This window comes from Emydura macquarii, unplaced genomic scaffold, assembly GCF_026122565.2.
Source record: "Emydura macquarii macquarii isolate MOO-44397 ecotype Brisbane River unplaced genomic scaffold, CSIRO-AGI_Emac_v2 contig_2897, whole genome shotgun sequence".
In the NCBI taxonomy this organism is placed as follows: domain Eukaryota; kingdom Metazoa; phylum Chordata; order Testudines; family Chelidae; genus Emydura; species Emydura macquarii.
This window is the reverse complement of record NW_027133034.1, coordinates 54,896,825-54,916,750: the sequence shown is the minus strand read 5'-3', so window position 1 is coordinate 54,916,750 and position 19,926 is coordinate 54,896,825. Positions and strand designations below refer to the sequence as shown.

The 19,926-nt window shown below is 41.3% G+C and overlaps 1 protein-coding gene across 1 annotated transcript in view; it reads left to right on the top strand.

The window, feature by feature from the left end:
- Positions 1-19,926, top strand: part of RNF180 (ring finger protein 180) — a 131,603-nt gene that overhangs the window by 86,035 nt on the left and 25,642 nt on the right. The window contains exons 5-7 of the mRNA XM_067568781.1: positions 7,625-7,850; positions 13,075-13,200; positions 15,197-15,207. Of these exons, the coding sequence (XP_067424882.1) occupies positions 7,625-7,850; positions 13,075-13,200; positions 15,197-15,207 (363 nt within the window). The remainder of the gene's footprint in view (positions 1-7,624; positions 7,851-13,074; positions 13,201-15,196; positions 15,208-19,926) is intronic.

The window sequence follows — 19,926 nt, the reverse complement described above, 5'->3', positions numbered from 1 at the left end:
TTCCCAGCTTATTTGTTGTTGCCTTTTTTCCTGCCTTATAAGAGATCAGTCACTACACATAATTAATCATTGGTTCAGAAACTGTTGTCTGCGAAGTATTTTATCACTTAGATGACCAATCCCATTGCCTACAGCTTCTTCTAAATATAAAAACAAGAAAAAAAGAAGAAAATACATATCTGGAGAAGAAGGTAGCATTTTAGTTGTTTTTCACATGACCAATTTATCCAGCACAAACTGAAGCAGAAAAGCCTGAAAGGAGGACATGGCTTCTGGCAATAGGTTGCTCCAGAGAGCTGCTTAAGCTACTTTGCTCTGCTTTGAAGTTTTAACTTGTTTTTGGATTTTAGTGAGTGGCCAAATAGGGAGAGATTTAGAGTGTAAGTAGTATAGAGTGAATTATTAATTTATAATACAGATAGGCCAATGCCTCTGGCCTACATATCTGCTCAAATCTGATATATAGGTTTTAAGCTTAAATTTGCTAGAAGCCTGTAAAAAAGCAGTTCTGCACTGAATATACTTGTCAACCAAAACACAGTGTCTGAAGGTACACAAACCCCAAAGGGCCTATTGTCCTAATTTGGAAGAGCTTCCACCTTCTTAGTCAGTAAAGAATTTTGATGGGGAATTTTCCTAAACATTTCAAAGTTGTGGTTCTTTGCGGGGGTTTTTAACTCACTTCCAAAAAGTCACCAATTTAACCACCTGACTGCCCAATCAAAAGAGCAATGGGTTTTAATTGCAATTATATTAATTAACTTGGAGCATATGGAAAACAGAAGCTGCACTGGCTTCCCATTCTCTGTTTCATCATTCGTAAGCTGCTTGTCTTCACTTTCAAGGCCCTTCACGGTCAGTTCCCACCCATCTCTCACTCGTTATCAAGATGCTGATGCGTGTCTCCAGTCGGCCCATGATGCCTGCCTGCACTGCCCATTTGTTTTATTTTTAAACCGTGACCTTCATGCTTTGTCCCAGGCTGCCCCACACACTTGTGAGGCATTCCCTGAAAACATCCATAAAGCTACCTCATCATCCACCTTCAAATCCCTCCTCAAATCTTTCCTTTGCCATGATGCCTACAAAAAAACATGACACGGGTTAGGCTGTTAATGTGCAAAGACCACTGTTTATCATGCCGACCAGTGTTGTCTTGTTATTTGCTTGTACTCCCCCCTCTGTCTACGTCCATCTTTTTGTTGTCTTATACTTAGGGCTTGTTCACACAGTGATGTTAGTGTGTGGGAAGCTGGGGTATAAATCTACAGCTCACTAGAAGTTCCTGAATGTGCTTTGACCTATTGCTGTTTCAAACATTAGTAGGTCAAAACACACTATAGTATCTTTAGTTCATGGTAGCAGAGTCCACACAGCCAGTTAATGCAAGCTAGAGCATGGTAGATTTACACACAGTTTGCTGTGCACTAAATCCCCATGTGGACAAGCCCTTTGATTATCAGCTTCTTGGGTCAGGGACTGTCTTTTTGTTCTGTGTGGGTACAATGCCTAGAACAACAGGGTCCTGGTTTCTAACTGGGGCACCTAGGAGCTATGGTAATACAAATAAATTAATAAATAAATAATAGTTTCTTCCTTTCTCCAAATTGCTTCTTCACAAAACAGGAACCATCTATATCTATTCTTTCATACCTCTCTACAATCTGTGGTATATGATTCTTTCTGATAACATCTTATGTTTAAAAGAGTAACCTCCTTTGTTACTCTGCAAATCACTGTAGCCTTGCTTGTGCCATTTAGACTCAGCACTACATTGGGGGTGGTGTGGAGGTGAACTGCCAAAGCAGAGCTTCCAGAACTCTCCAGTACACAGGAGAGCAGGCACACTGCTGCACCCTTTTAAGGTGTGTATTATATACATCACTGTGTAGCTGACTAGCTGCACTTCCTGACATGTAAAGGATGGAAGCATGGCTCCATGTACTTTTGAGCCTTGCACATCTCTGCCTGCCTCCTTTGAGACATTGTTCACACAAGGGTGAAGTGCAGGAGCAGTCTCTTCTCTCCCTTGAGCGTGGGAACAACTGTTTTATCCAGCCTTTATGTTGGCCATAAAAAAATGGAGGAAGGTGTCTTACTCCCCTCTCCATTTACTATGCAAATTCTAGCCCTATAAAAGAAAGAAATGGTGACTACAGTATACATTTGTATCTTTTATCAAGGAACTATCACCTAAAAAGGTGATAAGTAAATGATGGGGTGGATGATCATAGAAAACTCCAGTATTCAAAAGGTGACGTATAACAATTTCCTAACAATTACCAGTTGCTTTATGAGAGACAAGCTAGGTGAGGTAATGTCTTTTATTGGACCACCTTTTGTTGGCGAAAGGTACAAACTTTCGAGATACATGGTCCAGTAAAAAATATAACCTCACCTACCTTGTCTTTCTCATATCCTGGGGCTAACGGCGTCAACAACAGTGCAAAGAGTTGCTTTATGGCATTGGCATTTTGGAAAAGTGATCCAAAAACAGATATAGGTTTGGATTAAGGTCCTATTCTAATGTACAGGAGACATGTAGATACTCAGCTATATGTAGAGGGTAGTGGGTAAGCCTTGAAGTTTGCCTTTTTATAATGATAATATCTAGCACTTATATAGTGTCTGACATGTGTAAGTTGAAGTATAGATGTTAAGTAATTAAACCTCACAACAGGATATTTTAAGTTGTATTATCCCCTGTTTTATAGATATGGAAACTGGGTCACAGAGAAGCAGTACCCCTGATCTTTACAGAGAAATAACGGTCAGTGAATCCATGTAGCAGCAGATATACTGTCCTGACCCTCCCCCACTCTTCCCCTGTAAATCTGCTGTCCAGAGCCCCAGGCCGTCTGGGAGTGCAAAACACCCTTGTGGGCTTCATAATTAAATGCCCTACTACTAAGTAGGTCACACAGGTTCTGCTGCATTCATGGCTCTCTGCAGCTATGAAGGAGTAGTTAGCATTTTGCCGTTAAGGAGGAGGATTTTCCTTGTATTTTCCAAGCATGTTTGTTCTGGGAAAACAGATGGCTCAAGTTATGCAGCTGGTATTGATGGAGAGCTAGTTTTAGCCTAGTACTTCGTAAACAAAACCAATTTCATCTTGTGTAAAAATTGCCCCAATGTACTGCCAAATGAGGTCATATTGTTTATGAAATATTATCATTTATCATGGTTATTTTTATTTATTTGTGAAGCACACAATAATATGCACCCCAACAGTACTGAGGTTCTGATAAAATGTCATATGCAGTGTTTTTGTAGCCGTGCCTGTCCCAGGATATTAGAGAGACAAGGTGGGTCAGGTAGTAACTGTTATTGGACAAACTTCTGTTGGTGAGAGAGAGACAAGCTTTTGAGCTTCTCAGAGCTCTTCTTTGGGAGAGCTCTGTGTAGCTCGAAAGCCTGTCTCTCACCAACAAATCGGTCTAGTAAAAGATATTGTCTCAACTACCTTCTTGTTCTGATGAAATGTGTGTTTTATATTTAAGGGTTTGGATGCTTCCATGTTGATGTGTTCCTTTTGTTATGAATTTAGAGTGAGACACCCTTTTTTTTTTTTTTGGCTTAAAAAAAATCCAGAATGTTAATTTTACATTAATTGGATGGGAGGCTGGAGTCCACTACACTCTACTCTGTTGTATCAATTTCTGGTAAATACGAAGTCTACAGGATAGGAGCCTAGTAATAAATAAATAGTGCTCACTTTCTCCTCCTTCTGTTATCATTCACTCACCATTTCAGGACAATCTATTGACATAAATATCATGAACTAGCAAATTAGCTACCAATCAGGCTTGGAGTGTTGCTTGCACTACCCAAAACATATGCCGTTATCTTTAGGCTTTTGTGCCTCTGTTTCAAAAGTGATTTATGTGGAACACATTCTCTAATGTTTATTTTATTCAAGGCCTTTTAAAATAGTCTAACTTTGATAATTAATTTTTGCTGGGTTAGTATATTTTTTCAAATACATTTTGCATGTTTTCTCCCCCTTTTTATTTGAGATGGATATTTTTGCAAGATGATTTTAAAAGCGTAATACTCATTTTTGTCTTCCTTCTCCCCCCACCCGCACATCCTGGACATGAACTTTTTTAGAATTTATTCAATACATTCTAAGCTGGTCAAATGTAATTTAAAAAAAAAAAAAAAAGTAATTTAACAGGTGATTTTGCTATTTTGGTGTTGTGGCATAAATGCTTTTGTGGGACTTACTGCATAGTCTACCTCTTTGGTTTCAATGACTTCCCTTCACCAACATTTCTTAAATCTGGTGCTCCACTCCAGATACCTCCTCCTTCATTCAGGCCCTCATTTGCAGTGGTCTTTCTAACATCTCTTCCACCTGGCAATTCAGGCTGAACAAGGTGTATACAAAACTGTGCCACCATCCAGCTTTCTCCACTCCCTTCTCTGTACACTATGTATGTTGGTATCCTTCCAGTTACTCAAGTTTACAACCTCGTTCTGATTCTAAACTCCTCTCTCACTTGCTTAGCCTCCTGGTTTCCCCATCTGCATCTCAAATCTATCCCTTTCTCTCCATTTCTGTTTCTGGGAACATAGTGGATAGAGCACTGGACTAGGACTTAGGAATCCTGAGTTCTGTTACCAGCTCTGCTACTCACCTGTTGGATAATCTTGGAAAAGTCACTTCTTTCTATGTGTAAATTTCCCCATCTGTAAAATGGGGCTAATGCTACTTACCTCCTATTGTAAAGTGTTCTGAGATCTATGGATCAACAGTGCTATGTAAAGGCTAGGTATTATTATTATTATTATTATTATTGCTTTGGATACTATCACAGGCTGGCTGGCTCTTTAAGTCAAGCCGGGCTCACCCTTGCCTATGATCAAACAGCTAAGGATGATGGAGACCTAATTATAATGACTGATCCCAGCTGTGGGGACCAAAGAGAGAGAGAAACTGAACTGTGAACTCAGACTAGGGGAGAAGATCCCCAGGAAAGAGGAGCAAGGGGAGGGATCTGTCTGGGAAGGGCCTGGAGAAGTCAGGTTGCAAGAGACCCACAGGGAGCAGATCAGGCTTCTGTGGGGAAGGCCTTGAGCTGAGGCTTGTAAGAAGCAGGGAGACTTTTGGGGCAAACTGCTGGAGTCCCTGGGGAGTGGAGGAATCCTGCTGGGGAAGAAGCAGTGTAGGAGGAAATTTGTAGGGCCCAGGAGTAGGGGGCAAAAACAGAAGACTTTAAGAGCAGCCCAAGAGAGACAGAAGAGCTATTATTTTAGACTTACAGTTGGACCTTTTGTTACCTAGGAAGGGAATTGCACTTCTAAGTCGCAAGAGCGCTGGGAGGACCACAAAAGTGGGGAACCAGGGCCAGCAACCAAAATGGGGCAAATTTGAGTGGCGTTGTGACCTTGTGTGGCAGGTTGCAATGCCAATCACTCAAATTTGGCCTGGCCTCCCCTCTGTCATGGTGGAAGGGTGGCTAGGCTAAATCTGAGTTACTAGCCTTGCGAGTTGGTGCACAGGGCCCCACTGCCACTCACTTGGTTTTGACCTGGTCACCTCTCTGTCATGCCAGCAGGGAAAGAACTCTGCCATTGTGCAGCTTGGATCCAGTCAGGAGCCAAGGGGAGGGCAGCTCCCCATTGCAACCCTGCTGAGTTCAGATTCTCAACATGGAGTGTATGGCCTCCATCTCTAAAAAATGGGGTGGCAATGGCACTTACCTCACTGCCCCCTTCGCCCATGCCTACTCGGAGGGCCAGGCCATGGAAGACTGAGACAGAGATGAGCTATTGGAGGGCTAAGGAAGTGGCCACAAGGAGGTGCTAGAGGCGAAGTCCCCTGCAATGCTGCATCCAGGCATGAGGGGGTGCCCTAGTGGTGACATGTTCCTATTACTGTAACTTTTATCTTGCCCCTCTTTTACCTCCATTGTGTTCTTCTAGCAGCTGTCATATCTCGTCTCTATTGTAAACTCTAGATCAGGAACAGTCATCTGATTCATACTTACAGCAATCAGCACAGTGCTGATCATAAATGGAGCTTCTGGGCATTGCTGTATTACAAATAATGAACAATAATAATAGTTCAATGTGAGACTTTGGTTAGATGACGTTTTAAACTGCTACTTAGCTCTCATTCAACTTTCTTACTATATGTTGGTAATTCCCTGTGCTTTTGACTTTGTAGTTCCAACTTGTGCAGGGTGTATGGGTAGGTAGGTAGGGATTGGAGGTCTTTTACAAAGGGTGTATAAGGCTGTAAAATAAGTTAATTTACTGTCCTGATCTGCTAAATTAAATTACTCCTAAATAGGGTCTCACTGCACCTTAGAGTTACTTCCACCTTACTAGTTGCAATGGGCTCTGGGATTTCCCTGCATGCACATGTTATAAAGATTCCAAACCTTCCTAGGAACCTCCCATGGGGTCTTCCATGTCATTTGCCTCCAGCTCTCTGCACTGCTTAATTGGCCCATGCAACATTTCTAAATTGCAGGCAGTCAGACGACTTTTTCCCCTTCTCCCCCAACATCTCTCCTTTTCCTCCAGCATTCATCTGTATTCCTGGGACAGCAATGGGTTGATGTTTTCTGATTCTGTGGGCTTCATAGCAGATTTTGTTCATGGGTTGTCCCATGATTGATTTGTGACTTTCCTCACTGCCGCAGTGCATCAGTGCTGCCTAAATCCTACTGAGCCATTTCTACTAAACAGCAAATGCTACTTCTTTGCTTCTCTTTTCCAGTCTGTCTTCTGACTTTATAAAGAGGCAGCCCTATAGTAAAGGCACCTTCACTGTTAAATTTCCACAGTATTTCAGAGCAGAGCCCTGCGTGAGACTATTGTTTAATCCCACTCCTGCTGTTATGGCAGCAGGTCCCGTGGGATCCCAGTCCCGCTGCAGGGCTCCACTTTAGAGACAACGAAAATCCTAATGAATGGACAAGATACTTAATCATTAGCAGGGGCTTATGCGCAGGCCCAATTTCTGAGCAAGAATGAGAGGTTGTCTGAGGCTGGTACTTGGCATAAGGTGTAAGGCTTTGATGCTCATGCAATCTGAAGACCATATGGAAGGACCGGTTGGTCCTCCTACAAGTAGATTAGCTCAAGAAAATGCAAAGCAACTAATGTTGGCAAAACCGTTCACTTGCCAAAGTTTTTGAGTCATTATCTTCGCTGGAACATGTCTTCCACAAGTGAACAATGGTCTTTCAAAGGCAGAAGAAATGCACATAGTGTTTTTGTTTTTTTCATGGTTATTAAATTTTTGGGTTAAACTTGGCAGATCTTTATTGTTATAAAATTACAGAGAAAATATTAAGGTTTATAGGAAAGGCAGAAATCTGTAAATTGTTATATTTGTATCCATTTTTTTTGGTTCAATGTTTATCTTCCCTTTTAGGCTCCCAGGTATGATGTCCATGCTTGTTTCCCTCAATATGCTTGTTATAAAAGGCATTTCTGTTACTTGAGGATGCTTCGTCATCTCTTTGAAAGAATTGCATATTAACCATTGGGAATCATACCTTTATTTACTTACTTCTTATATATAATAGAAAACCATCCTCCCTCCTACTTGACTGATCCAAAACAGTTTTAAACTGAGTGTGAAGAGATTCTACTTTTTTTCTTGCAGAATCTGAATGATAACCTGAATACAGATGATGAGCATGAACAAAGAGGAGATAAAGAAAGCTACCTCTGTGCAGTGTGCCTGGATGTTTATTTCAATCCGTATATGTGCTATCCATGCCAGCACATCTTTTGTGAACCTTGCTTAAGGATGCTTGCCAAAGACAACCCAACCAACACTCCGTGTCCACTGTGCCGTACTATAATTGCTAGAGTCTTTTTCCAAACAGGTATAAAAACAAAACTTTTTTAAATATAGAAAATACTCGTAACTTTTCCTTTTCACATTTTTGGTCTGAATAAATATGCAGCTAAAAACATAGCAAGATCTCTGCGAAAAGTATACAGTCAGCTACATTCTGTTGTCATGTATAAATAATTAATAAATAATAATGTACATTATGGTAAATCCAGACTAAGTATTTGGCCCGGTAACACACATCATTAATGACTCCAAAGTTAAGATTGCATTGAAATTTGGTTGCATTTGAAGTATGACTAAAATCCCTCTATTTCAGACTTTAGTGGTTGCATTTAGTTTCTGGTTTTGGTGCAATAACTCTTGAATTTCCTGTGCATTCCTTCTTAAATATTTATTAGCTTTTGCAGAGGAAACACTTTTAAAATGTTTCCTTTTTGAAATTTATCCTTAACATCTCTTGTTTCTTTGGCTCAGTGTAGCTTAACAACCACAAACTCCAAACTTTATACTCACACGCATTGTCAGAATATGTCCCTAAAAGGCCACTTTTCAAATTTTACACTTGGTTGCAAAAATAATTATTTCTCTATTCATCTTAAACTAATTTCATCATAGACTAAAATAAAACCTGATAGAACTGTCCAGGACCACCATCTAATTCTGTTCTTTGACTTGGTTCCTCAGAGGTGTTCGTTCGCTCACTCCCATTTTGCATATAAATACTTTGGAGGATCTGGGCCTTAGATAGGGTTGCCAACTTTCCAATTTCTCAAACCTGGCCACTACAGGAGCACCGGAACCGCCACCCATGCCCTGCTCCGCCTCTTCCCCCAAAGCTCCACCCCCGCTGGCTCCCTTCACCCCTTTCCCTCATCATTCGCTGCTCCCCCACCACCACCACCATTTGTTCTGCGCTCCCTTCCTCCCTTCCCCTCTCCCAAACTAGGCTCTCTCTGCCCAGAAGAGGACTACTCACCTGCCATGCGGCTGGGAGCTGCAGACTGATGCGGAGCCTGCCTGCCTGCCCTTGAGATGCAGGTAGGAGGCAGAGTGGGGCTGGCATGGGTTGATGACCTGGAGCCTCACTCCCCTACCCGCGCACCCTTAAGGCAGGTAAAAAGTGATCAGGTCATGACCCCCTGACTCCCCCTGTTCCAGTGCCCCTGCAACCCTCAGCAGCCAGCATCTTGGGGTGGCAGGGTCCTGTGGAGTTGCCTGGGCTGCTCTGCTCTCCCCAGGGATTCTCCTCCACCCAGCAAGGGGGTCAGGCCCTACTCTCTTACCCCCACAGTGACTCCTGTGGGCCCGTGGCAGAAGCTAAGTCAGCCCCGCTTGGGGGGCCAGAGAAAAGCAGAACCAAAAACACCTCCAGCCAGAGATAGGCCAGCCCCTCCCTGTGCTCCCACCTCCTGCCCAGCAGTTGCGGCTCTGCCCTGGGCTCCATCTGACACTTCCAGGCCCAATTCTGCGGGTGGAGAGAACTGACACCACTGAACGTGATCCTGTGCCATCCCATGTTTGCATACACACACCCCCGCCGGCTCTGCACCCAGGGCAGCTGCCCCGCTCAGTCCATCCTAGTTATGGCCCTGGAAAATTGCGGTAACCGGACTTTTGGTGTCCAGTCAATACTTCGGACAAGAGACTGTACAGGTCCCCTTAAAACCAGACCTTCCAGTCGAAAACCAGACACCTGGCAACTCTACCTTAGACACTGACCAGCCTGTCTCCCAGACTCCTAAGCTCTGCTCTTCTGACTTTAGAGAGCTAGAGAGGCAGGTTGCATGGTAGTTGTTGTTCAAAGTGAACAGGGATGTAGGAAAGGCTAGGAGTGAGTAGTACTATGTGACATGAGTGAGGTCTTGTGGGGGAAGAGTGAGGAGGGGACAAAATTATAAGTTCAGATAGTTAAAAAAGCACATTCCAACACTGTAGGTAAAATTCACTTGTGATATGGGGCAAGGCCTTCTGCACCATTTAAATCTTGTGTAGAGGATGCACAGATCAGTGTGGCAAGAGAGACCATGCAGGTGTGCCTGTGTATTCCTTTCATGTTTCAGAAAGTCTCTGCACCAACCCCATGTAGGCTAGGCAGCAGGGGTATGATGGCAATTCAGGGGTTCCATATTCAAGCAGAATCAGTGCCTCCAACACCCTGTGCATCTGGGGCATAAAGGCTGCAATCACTTAACATATAAAAAGCTTGATACTCTTTTGGCTTTATGAAGATGCAATGGATTTCATCCACAGTGCAGAAGTGCTGTTAGTTAGCATAAGAAGTTATTTGTATAGAGAAGAGAAGCTATTCCACAAAGTATGCTATAATAAAGTATTATGGAGAGAACCTGAATAAATGCTAAAATTGTATTTGCAAAAATGTTTAAACTTGTTAAGATACGGTATGTATGTAATTTTTTAAAAAGTGAAATACTTGCTGCATTTTTTTGTAATTGTGTCCTTAGTTTTATAAAAGTAAAAAGTTTACTTCATACGTGTGGCCATGCTGTAAATACAACCTCAAGAACAGTAAGGCACAACAAGCTTATGAGGTGTTATTAGTATGAATAATTTTAGTGGAGGAATTTTGCAGTCAATGTAATTCGTATACTTTTACAGTGTGATATCACTTAGCGGCTTATTTGAAAACAGATAATCTAGTTTGCCTTGTTATAATATAAACCTACTAAGGAAAATGTTTTATAGTTGCCAGTTCATTATAAATTGAGTTAGTGTTAAATCAATAAAGAAATATTGATGATACCATATTCGTAGGGGAATTAATAAATCAGTACATATGGGGAAATGAGCGGTGCCAGACTAATCTAGAGGATACATATAGACTTTCTCATGGGAGATTCTGAAAGACTTTTAAAAGCTATGGTAAAAAGCGATTGCTGCCATAAATCTGTGCAGGCTACTGAATAATTTGCCATTCTTTATATTTTACACTACTACTACTGACTGGAAACCTGATTTCCCCAATTAGGGTATTATGTATTCTGAATAATACTCTCTGCAAGTGTCTTTTAGCATAATCTCATTGTGTTTTAAAAACGCTATCTTCAAAAGCAGTAAGGGGGTTTCTCAGAATTTTTTTTTCCTGAGCAGTTTTGAAAATGAACCACAAGCATAACTGAAATTGCACGTCACAAAGCAAGAGAGGTGCAGGTAAATGTTCAAATCCACCTGGCTGTAACACTTAGTGTCCCATATCTAGACACCTAAATAAAAGTGGTTTTTAGAGACACAGAGCTCCTGCAGCTGGAGCCAATGGAAATTGTTGGTGCTCAGCTCCTCTAAAAATCAGGCAACTTATATAGATCCGTAAATATGTATTTTAGTTGCTTAATTTTGGGCAAAAGAGTTGAAATATTTTGGTCAATGTGTATTGTCAAGTAGGAGGAAACTAGAACATACTGTGTGGATCCTATTAGAGTCAAACAGAACCTCATCAGAGGCTATTTCCTCATGGTCTTAATAGTATTTTAATCAAAATGTGTTCAGTGGTGTACCTTCTGCATACCTTGAAAATCACTGATGGAGAAGTATGCATGGTATTCATATTATAAATTGTCCATAATTTATTGAGGGGCAAATCTAGCCCCTTCCTCCTCGTTAGCAGAGTTTTTAGAGCCAATAAAATTGGTGTGCTTCTTTGGCTTGGGAATGGTGAAAGGATTTGGGGATTTCTGCATTCCCTGGGTGCCATGAAGGTTAGCTCGAGGGGATACTGCATCCTTGCACAGTAGAATTTAGATGGGCAAGCTTGGGCAGGAGTGGGAACACAGCCAGTGGATTTTCAGATTATGTAGATCTACTGACCTTTACCTCCAGTAGCAAGGGCTGCTGCAACCCTAGTCTTCCTCCTTGGTCTTTTTGGAATCTGCCTGCACCAAGCTCAGCTTTCTCAGCCTCAGTACAGAGGAAAAGATTTGGCCTTTAAAGAATTCATAAAGCATCCACCACTGAAAAGGCATCAAGGACTGTACATAAAACAGTATCAAAGTTTGTAAAGTAATAAAGTGAGTCCAGTGACCCAAGTACATAATCCTGCATGTTTGGGACTTGATTTTCATCTAAGCCTTATATGACCTCTGTCTTTTAAAGGCACAATTTTGAATTGTGGGCCCAACTGTTAGTAGTCAGTGGGAGCCACATTGACTTGACCTTGGAACGGAGTCTCATAGTTCTGGTAGCCAATGCTTGGATTTTAAAAGTCTTTCCTCTTACCTATTGATTCTGCAAATCTCTCTCCTGGATATGCAATCCACTTTTTTGCTATGGTAGGGAAAACATTTTAAAAATATTTTTTCCTCTGTTTTTTTTTTTCAGGGGGTGTATTGCTACAGGCAGGTTAATGTGGCGAGCAAGATCCTGCCCATGTTAGGTTGTGTTGCTATTTTCAGAACATTTTAGAAGATTTAGAACAACAATAAAATTGCCCCCAAAATATTTCTTAAGTAATTAATGACTGTCTGGGTTTAATAACTCTACATCCAAGAGGGTTATTAATCCTACCACCTAAGGAAATGTCTTGGGATCCAATTGGCATTGGTTATATAATTTCTGTTAACCCACAATATGGGGGTGATTGTAAATAAAAATTCTAGACAGTTTTTCAATCCCCAGTTCTGTCTACTGGTGTTGATAACTGGTATTGTCTGGCTGTTTTTGAAGCAAATACCAGACTGTACCTGAGTAATGGAATCACAGTCAGATGTATAGACTCTGTGTTCATGAAAATGCATTTATACTTACTGATGTTTACTAAGATGATCTAATTGTACATGCTGTACATTGCCTCTAATTGTTTATGTCTGTACATTGGATCATCGCTAATGTGTAATAGGGATTATTTGAGTAAGTATGTGATGTATGCTGCCTTTGGTCACTTATAGCTTCTATGCACCTATTTTTAATGTGTTTGCTTGCTTAATTTTAAAAGGGGAATATTTATAATTCTGCAAAGAATTTTTTCTTGGTCTTAATGTCATATGTTGGTAGGAAGCTTGGAGATAAGGAGGTTAAAGAATAAATTTAAGAATGATGCTGGCTATAGCTGCAAAATCTGATTCTCTTGTGATCTTTATCAATTTGAAAAGGTCTAAAGACGTAGTAATTACAGTAGTAATTACAAATACTATGTTATACCATAAATAAGGCATTTTTATCTTTTGTACTATGCATTTGTCCAAATACATTTTTTGTGTGTATTCATTTTATAATTATGTCTTCTTTTCCATTAATTACAGAACTGAACAACTCTACAAAATCTGTCTTCCCAACAGAATATTTGAAATTAAAAGAAAGCTTTCAAAAATCAAGTTCTGCAAAATGGCCCTTGCCCAGCTGCAGGAAACCATTCAGAGTTTGTGAAGGTAAGAAGTTCATTGCAAAAAAACATTGCTGTTTGGATAATATAACACTTTAGACATGCAGAGCCTAATTCTCAAACATGTTCATGTGTAATTAGTACCTAGTTTTCATGTGCAAATGTTTACTTAGAAATCAAAATATCCAGTGTGCCTGTACAGTCACAGTAATTGTACATGCAATTGTACAAAGATTTCGGAAAATCTTTTGTAAACATAGAGAGGCATTTGCTTTTTGCTTTGTAAAAAAATTTCAGTTCCACAGTGTAGTCGTTGAAAAGAAACCACAGGAACCCCTTTTTTGTAAAAGTGTAAAAAGCCAGTTTAGAAATCTGTCAAATAGGGTCCAATACTGCTGGCTTTCTACACATGAAGCAGAATAGGAATTGTTTAGCCTTTATTTTATGTCTTTTTTTGTTTTTTAACTTTCTTGGTGAGTCTCTCCAGTCTAATTTGCAGGTCAAATAAGGTGAACTGTAGGTTACTAATAAAACTGGGTCAACCAAAGTCATCATTTTGACATTGAAAACAACAAAAAATGCTTTGGATTTAACTATCTTGAGTAGTTTTGTATCATCTGCAAGCTTTGCCACTTCACTGTTCACCCCTTTTGCTAGATCATTTATGAATATGTTGAATAGTACTGGTCCCAGTACAAACCCTTAGGGGACACCACTATTTACCTCTCTCAATTCTGAAAACTGACCATTTATTCCTGCCCTTTGTTTCCTATCTTTTAACCAGTTACTGATCCATGAGAGGACCTTCCCTTTTATCCTCTAACCACTTACTTTGCTTAAATGCCTTTGATGAGGGACTTTGTCAAAGGCTTTCTGAAAATCTAAGTACATTATATCCACTTGTTCACATGCTCGCTGACCCCCCTCAAAGAATTCTCCTAGATTGGTGAGGAATGATTTCCCTTTACAAAAACCATGTTGACTCTTCCCCCAACAAATCATATTCATCTATGTGTCTGATAATTGTGTTCTTTACTATAGTTTCAACCAATTTGCCTGGTAATTAAGTTAGGTTTACTGGCCTATAATTGCCGGGATTGCCTCTGGAGCCTTTTTTAAAAATTGGCATCACATTAGGTATCCTCCAATCATCTGGTACAGAAGCTGACTTAAATGATCGGTTACATATCATAGTTCTCTCTCAGCCATTTATATTTTTGTATTATATTTATGCTGAGCTCATCAGGTTGTTATAACACATTATGTAAAGAGCAAACATGGCCATATAGTTGGTAATTATTGTTTCTTCACTTATTTATTAAGTGCCAATTGCATTCTCAGCTCCAGACAGAACTTAAATAAATAAAGACAAGGTCACCACCCTTCGGGGACTACAGTCTAAGATGCCAGTGGGCAGGATGCTGGGCATAGGGGGAGTTGGGCACTCTTGGCACCTGTCAGAATTTCTCCTTGCAAGAACAAGTTGTAAAAGACAATGATCAAACAAGCATACCAAAAGCTCTGGAGAGTGGTAATTGCTTAGAGCAGCGGTTCTCAACATTTATTTCCCCGAGTACCACTCCGGTCAGGTAGAGTCAGGTCGAGTACCGCTTCAACTGTCTGTACCTGGCCAGAGTACTACTCGGAAAATGAGCGCAGTAAGCACTTTGAATCAATGCCCTCCGCCGAAACCCTACAGCCATTTGACCATTTTCGGCGGCAGCAAGGGGGCATGATTCGGCGGGGGGAGGGAAGAACGGCGGCTTTTCTCAGCGGGCGGGGGGAGCAACGGTGGGAGGTTTTCTCGGCGGCGGTGAGAGGGGGAGGAATCAGCGGCGGGGGAGAGAACGGCGGCGGGCGGGTTTCTCGGCCCTGGGGGGGGGGGGAATCAGCAGCGGCGTTTGTCGGTGGGGGCAGGATCGGCGGCAGTGTTTGGCGGCGGCGGCGGGGGGGGAATCGGCGGCAACAGGGTTTCTCGGTGGCGGGGAGGGGGGGATTCGGCGGCGGAATCGGCGGCGCAGTTTGCCTCGCGTACCACCGAGCCGGCTTCCGCGTACCACTAGTGGTACGCGTACCACCAGTTGAGAACCCCTGGCTTAGAGTATATTTTTGTTAATTGGGGCGGTAACAGCATAATACTGAAATGGGTCAGCATTTGTTGACTTTGTGGAAGAAATGGGTTTTAAGGAAGAATTTGAATGAAGGGAGTGTAAGTTTTTGGGGTAAGGATTTCAGGCAGGAGATGAAATTAGAGGAGGCACAAAAAGGAGAAGGAGAAAAGGAAACAAAAAGGAGCAGTGAGGTTGGTAGCACTGGTGGATGTGATGGGATAATAGCAGTGAGGTAGGCAGGGACAGGAATGACCAGACCCTTGAAAGTGAAGGTACCGTTCTTTTTACAGTACAGCGCGTTACTGCATTGCTAAAGCATCAGAACACATTTTGTGGCTGTGGAGGAAATATACAGAGCACTCCTAGTATTACTTACCCAGCAGCTATAGTAGTCACTGCAGAGATAGCTGTTGTCTTCTAATTTAATGCAGGACAGGCTTCCCACAGGACAGAAGCACCCCAAAATATGTTGTTCAGATTTAATAGTTTGGAAGTCAGAATAAATGAACCTTGAAGATAATAGCCTCCCATCAGAGAATGCCAGATCTGATGATAGTGAGCCCATAGTGGATTTGGCTAGATGTCAGCAAAAGGAAAGAAGGAAGCTTTTTGAGAGCTGAACAGACTTTAGATTATGTAGGAAGATTTATTTATTTGAACTGATCCAAACTTTGTATAAAGTGCAGGATTATTATAAGCTTGAGGTTTGGACCAACAATTTTATTTTCTGAATGTATTCACTGATCTAAAATGATCCCTAGGCAGCATACAAATCATAATTACTGTGAAAATTGTCCTGAAAAATGTAAAATTGTTGTATTTCAGAATCTAATTAGAAAAGAAGAACATGTTCACAGGTTCTCATTTTCTTTACACAAAAATACTCAATACTGAAACTCTTCTATTTCTAGCCCTACAAACTCTGTGCTAGCTTTTCTTTTCCAAGCCTCAATATTGCATATCACAGCTTAGATTGTTTCTCTTAGAACAGATAAAATATTTATTATTCTCCTTATTTTAGAAACCTTTTTTGTCAAATGCAACCAATTGCTGTATGAAGCATATTTTAAATGGAGTGCATTGTATGTATGTTCTCACAAGTCTGGGTTTTCAAAACATTCAGTGTTCAAGAAATGATATATTGTTGCAGACAGAGTGTAAATTTTCATAATAAAACACCCAATCTGTATGAAAGAAAATATTTTGTTTAAATCTGATCTTTTTGAATTAAGTACATAGAACATTTAAAATCTATAGGGTCATGGAAATAGAAAGGAGGGTTTGGGTAAAGGGAGTTTTCATACAAAAACTAGTCCACCAAACACATGTGCATTTGCTTCACCCCTCTTGTTTTAGAGAGATCATTCTCTTGGGAAAAAACAGGAAGGGAAACATTGAGAATACCCCATAATTTTGGCAGATGCTTTGCTGTTATACTCATCTTCCAGTTTGTCATGTTGTGTTATATAAATTTTAACTTGTAGGATTCTTGATTGGAGCTTAGGGAGAAATTTTTAAGGGCCTCCATTTTATACATAATTCTTTTGAATGTATAGCTCATTTGCATGTGTTAATCAGTAATTAGATGCCCAGATACTCAATTTGCATATGCAAATACCCATTAATATTTGCAGATGTGCTAACTGCACATAAGGAAAGGGGACTTAAAAATGTTGCTGAAATATTTCACAAGAGTGCATAACTCTTTGCAATGAGTACTCAGTTACCAAAAAATAAACTCATCAGAAATGTTTTGATGAAAGATCATTTGTGTTATGCAAGAGCTAAACCAGGAGATGATATTATATTCTAGCATTCATTTTTGCTTCATTTTTGAAGACGAAAATATAAAGAAACTCTTTCTGGAATCAAAGAGCCCTTGCAAAACCAGAGCTTAAAAAGGTATTTAAATAAAAGACCAGATTAATTTTTTAAAATTGTGGTAACTGTAAATTAAGTAAATACCTTCCTAAATAGACTTTTATATATTGGACAGAATAAGCCAAATTCTGCATTCATTTATATTTATGTAAGTCCCTTATATTAAATGAGATTGCACAGGTGTAGTCAAGAAGACAGTTGAACTCACACTATATAAAACAGTCATCAAAAGTCTGATCCACTTATATGCTATATTAACTGATATTCTAATAATCAATTAGAGCATTACATTGCTATATTTTTAGTCAGTGAAGACCCGCTCAGTCGATCCAGAAATCAACGTATTAAGACCACCTTCTCAAGTGGCATAGTGCTGCCTCGATGGGAACATGGTTCCCGTTGGTGCAGTGCAGTGAAGACGGTGCGCAGAACAGAAGCAGAGAAGTCGACGGGAGTTACGCAAGTTTTTTGCGTAGTTTGCGTAACTCCGGTTAACTGCCGCTGAATCTTGGAGGTAAGGGAAGACAAGCCCTAAGTATCTGAATAATTGCTACAGCAGCAGTATGAAAGCTATTAAGTATTGGAAGAATACTCACAAGCAGCTCACAAACCACAGTTTGGCCACCCCTGACCATCCCTGACAGGTGTTTGTCTAACACGTTTTTAAAAACTTCCAATGAGGGAGATTCCACAAACTCCCTAGATGATTTGTTCCAGTGCTTAACTATCCTCACAGTTAGGAAGTTTTTCCTAATGTGAAACCTAAATCTCCTTGCTGCAGTTTAAGCCCATTACTTCTTATCCTGTCCTCAATGGATAAGGAGAACAATTTATCGCCCTCCTCTTTATAACAACCTTTTACATACTTGAAGACTGTCACGCCTTAGTCTTCTATGCTGCAGACTAAACAAACCCGGTTTTTTCAATCTTTCCTTGTAGGTCATGTTTTCTAGACCTTTAATCATTTTTGTTGCTCTCCTCTGGACTTTCTCCAATTTGTCCACATCTGTCCTGAAGTGTGGTACCTAGAACTGGACACAATCATAGAATCATAGAGTTGGAAGGGACCTCAGGAGGTCATCTAGTCCAACCCCCGCTCAAAGCAGGACTAACCTCAGTTAAATAATCCCAACCAGGGTTTTGTCAAGCCACAGCTTAAAAACCTCTAAAGATGGAAATTCCACCACCCCCTAGGGTAACCCATTCCAGTGCTTCACCACCCTCCTAGTGAAAAACCTTTTTCTAATGTCCAACCTAGATCTCCCCCACTGCAATTTGAGACCATTGCTCCTTGTTCTGTCATCTGCCACTACTGAGAACAGCCTAGCTCCATCCTCCCTGGAACTCCCTTTCAGGTAGTTAAAGGCTGCTATCAAATCCCCCCTCATTCTTCTCTTCTGCAGGCTAAACAAGCCTAGTTCCCTCAGCCTGTCCTCATACGTCTTGTGCTACAGGCCCCTAATCATTTTTGTTGCCCTCTGCTGGACTCTCTCTAACTTCTCCACATCCTTTTTGTAGTGGGGGGCCCAAAACTGGACACAATACTCCAAATGCGGCCTCACCAATGCCGAATAGAAGGGAATAATCACTTCCCGCGATCTGCTGACAATGCTCTTACTAATGCAGCCCAATATGCTATTAGCCTTCTTGGCAACCAGGGCACACTGCTGGCTCATATCCAGCTCTTTATCCACTGTAAACCACAGGTCCTTTTCTGCAGAACTTCTGCCTAGCTCGTCGGTCCCCAGTCTGTAGCTGTGCATGGGATTCTTCCGTCCTAAGTGCAGGACTCTGCACTTGTCCTTGTTGAACCTCATCAGATTTCTTTTGGCCCAATCCTCCAGTTTGTTTAGGTCCTTCTGTATCCTATCCCTACCTTCCAGGGTATCTACCACTCCCCCCAGCTTAGTGTCATCTGCAAACTTGCTGAGGGTGCAATCTATCCCATCTTCCAGATCATTGATGAAGATGTTGAACAAAACTGGCCCCAGGACCGACCCCTGGGGCACTCCACTTGTGACTGGCTGCCAGCTAGACATGGAGCCATTGATCACTACTCGTTGAGCCCTATGCTCTAGCCAGTTCTCGATCCATTTTATAGTCCATTCATCCAACCCATACTTTTTTAACTTGCTGATAAGAATACTGTGAGAGACAGTATCAAAAGCTTTGCTAAAGTCAAGGTATATCACGTCCACCGCTTTCCCCACATCCACAGAGCCAGTCACCTCTTCATAGAAAGCAATCAGGTTGGTCAGGCATGACTTTCCCTTGGTGAATCCATGTTGACTGTTCCTGATCACCTTCCTCTCTTCCAAGTGCCTTAAAATGGATTTATTGAGGACCTGCTCCATGATTTTTCCAGGGATTGAGGTAAGGCTGACCGGTCTGTAGTTCCCCGGCTCCTCTTTCCTCCCTTTCTTAAAGATGGGAACTATATTTGCTTTTTTCCAGTCATCAGGGACCTCCCCCAATTGCCACGAGCTTTCAAAGATAACAGCCAATGGCTCTGAAATCACATCAGCCAACTCCATCAGCACCCTCGGGTGCATTACATCTGGCCCTTGTGTATGTCCAATCTTTCTAAATAGTCTTGGACCTGTTCCTTCAGCACTGCGGGATGTTCACCTCCTTTCCATACTGTGCTGCCCAGTGCCCAGTGCACAATACTCCAGTTGAGGCCTTATCAGTGCTGAATAGAGTGGAAGAATTACTTCTGGTGTCTTGTTTACAACACTTCTGTTAATACATGCCAGAATGATGATCACTTTTTTTGCAAC